The following is a 10,017-nucleotide window of genomic DNA, read 5'->3' as shown; positions in this document are numbered from 1 at the left end:
CTTTGTAGTGGTTGGAGTTGAACTTTATGTACTGTTCCCTGAAAAAAAAATAATGCGAGGGTTGAAACAATTATTCTCTGTTAAAGAGTAACAAGTTAATTTTGTTTCTTTACATTTGACTAGGAAAAGAAAAAAAGTCCCACCCTTGATACCCCCTTACTCTTGCAGCGCCCCTTACGGTGTATATTGCATCTCCGAAGTTAAATCCACGAGTTGATGGGGAATGCGTCTGTCAAATATGCCAGGTTTGTTATAGTGTACACTGACATTAGATTTTTTGAAAAGGAAAAGAAGAAATCCATGGAGGCTGCACATGTTTTCCAAAGCAGATTTGTTTTGCTGTTGCTACAATATGTCTGTGTGTGACTTCTGTGATTATTATCAGACGCCACTGATTCACTTTAGCTGCTCTGTCGTTTTACAGACAGAGAGAAAAATCCATATACGTAACTGATTTACCTCCTTGATATGGTATATATTTTTTTCCATTTGACAGCATTGTAGTTGGACAAAAGGAAGCTGAACATTGAATGAGTAGACAGATGGAGAGCCTTTTCAATGGGTCTGCAAGGGTCCAACTGGTTTTTGTTTTCCTTCAGCCCTAGTTGTAGTCATACGTAACATTGTCTAACCAAAATATTTTGTCGCCGTATCTGATTTATCTAAATTGCTTCACACCCTCTCATAATTTTAAACATAGCTGGTTAGCTAAATGCTCATAAACACGTTACCGGTTTTGTTATTTTATACTAGCATAAGGTACAACAACTTGCACCTTATTTGGAAGCCCTGTTTACTTCATTGTTATGTATGTGTATCTATGTGCCTGACCTACATTCGAAATCGCCGGGCATCACTGCATTTCACGTATGAAATTTGGACTTACGAAGCCATGAAGCAGACTGCTGTATTATAACTCCCATGTTATTTAGGTAATGTTTTCACCGCCGTGTTTGAGAGGTATGCTTTTTGGCGCAAGTAAAACGGCAAATGCCTGGATATCTGTTATCTTGAATATGTTGGTGGCTCTGTTTGGCTTCCAGTGAGATTGATGTCTCAGCAGAGGCACTCACTAGTTTATCGCATTATGATGCATCGACAGTTTTGCGTGCATTTTTGTGAGATGTTAAAAGCATATATGTTTGCTCTTGAATTCATGGAACTACCATGCACAAACAGGTAAATTGTTTAATGCATGCTGTTGTTGGCTAAACCCTTCCATAATTTTCACAGAAATGTATCAGTTTCCTGTGGAATTCTGCATTCTTCTGTTCACAGTACAGGTATAGCTTATTACATCCCAGGTGAGGAGCATCGGCATTTGCATCCAATAATGGTGAAAGCAGTGTTAATGTAATCGTGTAATAAGTGTAGCGTCTTGAAAAGTACTGTATTGAGCTCAGGTTTGGCATGTACATGTAAGGCACAAGAATAGATGAAGGGTGTGTTCCCTCATTGATGCCCTATGTGTATATGTCCTATGTCATAAATTAAAAAATTCACAAGTTAGTCTCTCTTGGTTTTGAATCAGAGCCTTGGCCAGGAATGTAGTAGATTCCCCTGATCTTGCAGGCCTTTGGTAACGGTGAGCGGTCATCAACACTTGATTGTTGAAGACCACTTGTCTTTTACCAATATCACGTGACATCATCACCTGGACAGAACAGTAACCTGTCAGCCATATTGGACTACTGTTAACTGGTCTGGAATAGCTGCAGTACTCCAATATGGCTGGCAGGTCATGCAACCCCTCTTTATTATGTTACACTATGTTGTTTCTATGTTACACATATTTCTATGTTACACGTAGGAAAATAACCAAAATTTGGTTATTTACGCCGAACACTTGGGTTTCCTCCATTCCTGAAACTGACCATCAAATAAGTGAAAACTTTTGGAGTATGGTGTTAAACAACAGTCAAATAAATAAATAAATATCGGAAGCAATGTTAAGGTAAATATTACCGGTGGTATATCAACTACTGCTAGAAGTACTGCATATATGGAGCTCAGGGATTGCACACATATAAAGAACAATAGGAGGGGGAGAATGTTTCATAGTGGATGCCCTGCATATGTGTTAATTAGTGTAAATTACAGAATTCCTGACCTTCCCGTCTATTTATTTGACTCTTTGCATTGTTGTTAAAGAATACTAACATTTACTGAATGAGCGCAATGGGTTTCATTACTTTCTGCTGGACAGTGTTTATCATGAAAACACATTGGTGTGTTGTGGTTTAGTGTCCAGATAGTTAATGGGACAACATTTGAACTGTTGACTGCAGGTAAGCTAGGTAATGAATCAGCATAGACTGAGTTATGGGCCGTTGAATGTATGTGTGTACATGTACAGTATGTATGAATGTATGTATGTACGTCATATTTAATATTCTGAAGGATGCCATATGGTAACCAGTGCTGTCAATTAATAAATATTTTATGGATTTTTGAAGAGCATGTGGAGTGGCCTGACTGCTCTGCATGGGTTAGACAGTTTTTTGTATTTGTTTGTATGCTTGAGGTTTAACCTTCTATTTAGCAATTTTTGATGACGAGAAGTCCCTAGGTGTGTGTACATGTACAGTGTCCTCTTGTGGCACGCCATGCCACCAGTGCTGATGCCACTGAAGTGTCATGCTGAGGAAACCTCACCCAGTCACATTATTGTGACAACGGGCCAACCAGTCGAGTTTCCTTGCTCCAACTTTTCAGTACTGAGTGCCCTGCGAGTTAGCAGCAAGTACCATTTTTGAAAGTCTTAGGTATGACGCAACCCAGGTTTGATCTTGGGATCTCCTGACTGAGGCAGACACTCTAACCATTAGGCAATGGAAGCAATGAACAATTTTGTGTGATACAGTTGAAGTGTTGGTAGACTAGGACAAAATGTCGATGACATTGGCGCGTCCTGAATAAATGGATGTTATAGTTGTTAAAATCTGGAAGATGGTACAGGAATTTTCTCTCTTTAAGCACTACATGTACCTAATGTATTTAAATTATTTTCCCTGTTTTTTTTTAAGAAGAATCCCTGTATGAAGCTTGGTGAAAAGTGATGCCAGATTCTATTCCCTATTTAGTAATTAATTCCTATTCTTAATTTAAGATCCAATCTTAACATGCGCACATGTTTTTATTTTACAGACTGTACACTGACTTAGCATACGATGGGCCCAGTTGCAACAGGGGATTCGGAATATGTGCGGAAAGCATTGCGAATCGCTGGTATCATCAGCTTGTATTGGGTTGTTTCCATCTCCATGGTGTTCGCCAACAAGCATTTGGTGGGTGGAGAGAAATCTGAGGTAGACATGATTCTTTTCATTGCCTGTTACCAGTGCTGCATTGTGGTAGCAATGATCTGTTTAGTGACGTGGTTCTCACGCTGGATGGGATGGCGTCGCAGAACGGAGCTGATTTCCTCGAGACTGCTGCATCGAAACATCATCATATTGTCGTTGACATTCGTCGGTGGACTTCTCTTCAACAGTCTCATGCTCAAGCACATTGGAGTCGCGTTTTACCAAGTTGCTCGCTCCTCCACCCTGATTTTTGTGGTGATATTGTCTCATTTTCTCCTCGGAACGTTTATTAATATTCAAATAGCCATGTGTTGCTCTGTGGTGGTGATGGGGTACTACTTGGGGGCAAGTCAGGAGGGTATCATTGGAGATCATGTCCCATTGAGAGGCATCTGCTATGGCTTGGCAGCAAGTCTTATCATTGCATTAGGTGGAACTTTCATGAAAAAGTCAGAAGACATTATGAACAAAGACTCTCTTAGGTTGACATTTTCGTACAACTTCAACAGCGTATTTATTCTGCTTAGCCTTTTATTAAGCACCGGACAATTCCGAACTGTTTTCAGATCTGAGAAAATGTACGACCCATGGTTTTGGTTAGTATTGACATGTTCCGGGATTTTAAGCTTGTTAATAGGTGTGGTGAGTGCCTTACAGATTCAAGTCACCAGTCCTACTACCCATCATATAAGCATCAGCGCCAAGTCTGTCACACAAACTGTCATGGCCGTTCTTTACTTCAATCAGACCAAAACATTCCTCTGGTGGCTAGGTAATTTTCTGACAATATTCGGGACTGTCAGCTATGCCATGGTGAAAATGCGATCTGAAAAATGTAAACAAAAGCTAGACCTCGAAGTCAGACCACCATCAAAATATCAGAAAGATTTACAATAGAAATACTACATTGAAGAATACCGTTTCCAAGTCAAACTACAAACAAAAGTGCAGAAAGATTTGCTATAGCAGTACTAAATTGAAGAACATTTTTTTAGAGTTCAACCCTTCAAAAAAGAACAGAAAAGTTAACTGTAGCATTACAACTTTTATACCGAAGAATAGCACTTCAAAACAGCATTGAAGTTATCTGATGAGAGCCAGCAGCACACCTAAGATTGTGTTTTGATAATTTACTAGTATTTACGATACGTAAAAAAATGTTGTTTTTTTTCCTGATGTTCTTTTTCCACAAAACAATTGTAGACTATTTTTAAGAATATCATTTCGAATGAAAGGTAAGGTTGTCTGGTGAGGGCCACCAGCACATTGTTTTTAATTTATTTACGACGTAAAAATTTTTGGTTTCTGATGTACCTTTTCCACAAAACACTTGTATAAAAAGTGGCGATTCTACCCTAAACGTCTTTTCACGGTCAAAGTTTAAAAGCTCAATACTCTGCTCAAGAAGATCATATTGGGATGATACGTATTCTAGTTAAGCGTTTGTTATTAAAGCTATGTGTATATATGTGTACTGTAAGGTAGATCTGCCCATAAAACTGTCATGGCTATATTTATGAATATAGATCAGGTAAGTAAATACTACACTGGACAAGTTAATGATTTTGGAAAGAACCATTCAGTGTCCTTTGCATATGAAAGGCAAATTAAAACAGTGAATTAATTATACACAGAGGAATGTACATGTTAACACTTTGGGTTGATACACAAATTGTCATCCAATAGCAACACCAGCTTCTAAATATTTACTTTTTTCACAGTTTCTTAGGAAAGGGGTCTGGCAGCAACCTGTGGATGGACGTGGGTTTCCACCGAGCGCTGCCCTGTTTCCCCCCACCATAATGCTGGCTGCCGTTGTATAAGTGAAATATTCTTGAGTACAGCGTAAAAACACCAATCAAATAAATAAATAAATCTTAGGAAAAGGAAAATCATTAAAGTCTCCTGTCTTTGGTAGTCCAGAGCTGCAGTTGAAAATGAGAAGGTGGAGATAAGTGTAGGTCAGCACATCTGACAGATAAGTACATGTCTCATGACAGTACTATATACCTATGTATGATATTTCAGCAGTCACAAAGATAAGGGCAATATACGGTGGAGTATTTAATTTAATTTTATTTTCGTTTTTCAGCATGTACTGTTTGCATATAAGGAAGCATAGAGGATATTGCTCAGTGAAGGTTGAATACCATAAATATTGTTCGAGTGAGAGGTGGAAATGATATCCCGAGAGACGCTTTGCGTCAAGTGAGTTATCATTTCTACGTTTTACGAGAACAATATGGTATTCAGCCTTCACTGTGCAATATTCTATTTCTTAATCTGGACATTTTTTCTATATGTATATAAATGCATATCAGTTTATCTGTTGCATCCGTGAAAAAAATAAGCAATGTGCCATCTTTGTCGTCTTTCTGATTCTATTTATATGTGCTGCAATTTAGTTCACGTCCGCACTCACAAAACCTTTTTACAGTTTTAAACACTGTAAGTAATTATACATCCTACAAAGGTGCGTAATGTTAATGCAATATAGGTATTTACATAAATGAAGAATTTCTGCCTCTTTTTTTTGGCGAACTATATATTGTGCGTAAGTGCACTGCCTTGTGATGCAGTCCACGAAGGGTCAAGGTCTCCAGCAGCGTAATAGCAAAATGTAATAACAAAAGTGATATCTAACTAGTGAAGATATCATTTTTATCATTGAAGGAAATACTGGAATTTCACTGATGTATAAATAATAAATAAATTTATGTATGTTTTATTTCAAATGAAGATGTCTACACCTACATGCACATGTTTGTTTCACTCTTTTGACCAAATGTTTTGTCAAAGCTAATTAGATCTTGACCGATGAATTTGCTGGTTTCTCTTTGGTTTAGGGATTTGTCTGGTGCCATAGGAGACCAGTAGAATATTGAAATCAAAAGGGGCAAGTTGCAAAGGTACAATCGTCCAAAGAAAACGGCAATTCTCCTGTTTATCGGATGAAATTGTACCAGACATAAAAGAGACAGAGTGGCAATTTCCAATGTCTGTCAATTAATATTGTGACCATCAAAAAAGAGACAGAGTGGCAGTTTACAAAGTGTATCAATTAACATTGTGACAGACAAAGAGGTGATAATTTCAGCTGTGTATCAATTAACATGGCATCAGACAAACTAAGGGGTGACCTAAATTTTTGTTTGAGCAAACAATTTGAACACAAATCAAATATATATCATAAAGTACATGTATGTTTCAGATCCAGGGGCCAGTTGTTCAAGAATATATGAAACTTAAGCCAGGCTTAAATCTTAATACCGACCTCATCCCAAGCTAAATGACACTTTAGTGTGGATTAAATACCTCGCTTAAGTTGTAATACATTTTTGATCAACCTTTTCCCTGGACGGCACTTTTTGGTACATGTACTGGGTGGTGACATTTGTGCATGTACATATGTGCTGTGTATAGAAACAACACACTGTGATATAGATGCTGGATATGATTTGGGTAGAACATAAAACATAATTGCACACTTAAATGTGTTTATGTGTTAGACTAACTGAGACTTTGATTTTATCTTTCCTTTTGGCTTTATACAACTGTAAACTGATCAAGACGCCGGAAGGAAGCCCACATAACTAATGTGCACCCTAATTCATGAACCTTTTCGACCACCTTCACCACCAATATTTTGAAACATTCTCAGAGAACTTTAGGGTGTAGAGAAATAATTTGCACAGTTTTATAAAGCTTGGATCTTTAGTGACATAAGTAAATCGTTCTAGCATTGCTTCGATAATAGCATGCATGAATTCCCCTGAAAAAAGTGCTTTAGTGGTCGAAAAGGTTGGAGATTTTTAGTAGTCCAAGTTCTAGTGAGATAGGTGTTTTGAGCACGCATGACTGGGATTACCTCATGGCCATGACAAACACGTCCCATGGGGCCATGCTAAAGCGTTCAAATTCAACACAATTCAGCAATCTGCACTCTTTGTTTGGGAGTCCTTAAGCTGTGACGCATAGGCCCGGTTTCACAAAATTTCATAAGTCAGTAGTTTTTTGCTTAAATCAAACATTTCACAAGTACATGTACAGTATTGTTGCTGAAGCAAAACACTTTGCTTAAGCAAAAGAACTGAAGATGTTTCATGAAATCTGGCTTGCAACTTGGTATATATCACACCGCGAGAACGAGCCATATGTTTGAGACACAATATAGCTCAACTGATCAATACCGACTTTGTCCCACTCATCGATGACTTATAATATTGAACTACATACTCATAATGATTGTAGCGGAGTTGCGTTGTTATTTGGCATTTACGATGACTTAAGACCTGATGCAGCAGTTGGGTTGAGTTGAGTTGGTGTGTATGATGAACTTCATACATCGTTCACCCTCCACCACTTTAACCTTGCTCTGTAGGTGAAATTATGTATGTCACACATAGGAAAAGCTGGTCATTTACTTGCCAAAGGTGAATGGTTTACTTCCATCCCTCTGATTTCCTCCACCCATAAACTGATCACTATTGCACAAGTGAAACATTTCCTGAGTACTGCATTAAACTTCCATGAAATGAATAACTGAAGAATTCATTTTGTTGAATTTCTCTTTTTAATTGTACATGTATGTGTATGTGTGAACAGATATTGGTGCTGGAACAAGAAGTTCCTTTCAAGATTCAGTTTTGTGTTCCTTGCTTCGTGTTGACTTTGCTTTATCTGGCATGGAGACATTTAACAAATTCAAGGTGCATTATCTCATGATAACACCAAAGAGCACATAGGTTTATATGGCAGTGCGCTGACTAGGGTCAAAACTACTGTGAACTGATTAACAAATGACATGTACAGTATTTAATAAGAATAAATCTAATCAAGACTGTTGGGCCTATCATATAATGGGTAGAGTCACTAGTTTTTCCTGCACCCATAAATATGTCCTAATTCTTCAACCTTTTTAATGTTTTGAAACATTTCAAGAGAACTTTGGGGTGCACAGAAATAATTTGCACAGTTTTATGAAGCTTGCATACTTAGTACAACAAATGAATCATTTTAGCATCTTTTTCAAAATAATCGTATGCATAAATGCCACTGAAAAAAAATTGAGTGTTTCAGGGGTCGAAAAGGTTGGAGATTTACAGCAGGTGAATAATTTTCCAGAATGGCGTTAAACAATGATTAATCAATCCGAAGTGAGTGTACAAAATATAATCATTACATCGGGAAGATTACCATGCAACTGCCCCGCTGCTATAAATGTACTGTGATGCCCAAGTGGTAGAGGGATTGCCTTGTAAGTCAGGGATCCAGTGTTCAGCACTGACTTGGTGAAAGAGCATCTTTCAATGTGTATTTTTAAATTAATTTTGGAGACAAAAACTACATTGGTTGGCTTGGCTAGTTCTAGGGCTTCACAAAAAGTATAATTTTGTCAGTCAAAACATGTCACTTTCAGAACATGCTTGAATAAACACCTTGCAAGTACGAAAAGGTTGAGGAATAACAGTATGTAAATGGAACTAATTAAGAGCCTCAAATGTACTAGCCAAGTACTTCTAAGCCCTAGCATCATAAAGGGATCTTAGACTTAAGTCAAAATTTCAAATCACTTTAAAATTGTGATTTTTTACACAACAAACTCAAAATATTGCTTGATATCGTGAAGTCTGGGTAAGTTATTGTAAAACAAATTTCAGCTAAAATAAAGGAAAGGAAGGTACCAAGTTTAATGATTCAAATTTTCACTCAAGTCGATGACGGCTTTGTGGTTTTGGAGGATGACTTGATGCTCAGCATAAGGAGACTTATGTACTTATTTGTTTATTTGTTGTTTGTCACCATACTCAAGACTTTTTGTCACTTACCCAGTATATGATGGCAGGCAGTATAATGTGGCTGGAGGAAACCAGAGTGCCAGATGTAAACCACCAACCTTTGGCAAGTTTCCCCCATGGGACATCTAAGCACAGCTTATTAGTGGATGTCAACAATCATAAGACAGTGCAAATGGCCACACAAGTGCAGTCAACTGCTTATTGTTACCAAGGCACCACAAATAGAAAGTCCAACTCTGTCCAACATCGGTTTTGAACCCACACCTCGTGTGTCCCTTGAGTAGAAATTTAGGTAACACCTTTATTATAACCTTCAGACCACAGCCTGCTCTTAGCACAACGGATACATAACCAGGTGTAGGTATGCTTTGACTGTATGGGCTGTCAGGTTGGCTTTCTTGGGCATGTCATTTTAGAATACTGGTGCCAACTATTGATGAGAAGGAACGGTACACATAAGTCAAACATGGTAATTACAACAGGCCTCATTATTCCGTACCAGTACCTGAAGCCTTTGAATGAATACACCGTATTTGACTTTTGCGGAATTCTTCCGATATCATTTCATAACTGGTGAGTGCAGTGTAAAGTGACAGGCCTTCATGCAGTTAGTAACTACCCCGTAATCAGTGTATGTTACAGCACGTGTAAGGTTACATGTATAGCAATATAGTGGAGACTACTCTTGCTAACATTACCCTTAGATGTATGGCCACAGTTATTTCCCTTAGAACACATTCACAAGTGACTTATGTTTTTTAATTTGATTGGTGTTTTACACTGTAGTCAAGAATATTTCACTTCTCATTCACCTGTGTAGGCTGTCTGCTTTCCAGTGCACTAGGAATTTTGGAGCTATGACAGTACACAGTTGAATGGATAAATCGTTGTCTGATTTTGCATTTCTCCAGTTC

At 38.0% G+C, this 10,017-nt stretch overlaps 1 protein-coding gene across 1 annotated transcript; it reads left to right on the top strand.

Moving 5' to 3' along the window:
• Window positions 1–199: 199 nt before the first annotated feature.
• On the top strand, window positions 200–7,012 carry LOC135475201 (GDP-fucose transporter 1-like). The gene is made up of 2 exons (XM_064755008.1): window positions 200–245; window positions 3,148–7,012. Exon 2 carries the CDS (start codon window positions 3,171–3,173, stop codon window positions 4,200–4,202), a length of 1,032 nt encoding a protein of 343 aa, XP_064611078.1. The 5' UTR covers window positions 200–245; window positions 3,148–3,170; the 3' UTR covers window positions 4,203–7,012.
• The last annotated feature ends 3,005 nt before the right edge of the window (window positions 7,013–10,017 follow it).

The sequence above is a fragment of the Liolophura sinensis genome, chromosome 9, assembly GCF_032854445.1.
Source record: "Liolophura sinensis isolate JHLJ2023 chromosome 9, CUHK_Ljap_v2, whole genome shotgun sequence".
Lineage (NCBI taxonomy): Eukaryota > Metazoa > Mollusca > Polyplacophora > Chitonida > Chitonidae > Liolophura > Liolophura sinensis.
The sequence above is the reverse complement of the archived record's forward strand: the minus strand, read 5'-3'. Positions and strand labels throughout refer to the sequence as shown.

What these genes read in the sequence shown, in the direction of transcription:
- LOC135475201 (XM_064755008.1), top strand. Translation starts at nt 3,171, where the DNA reads ATGGGCCCAGTTGCAACAGGGGATTCGGAATATGTGCGGAAAGCATTG.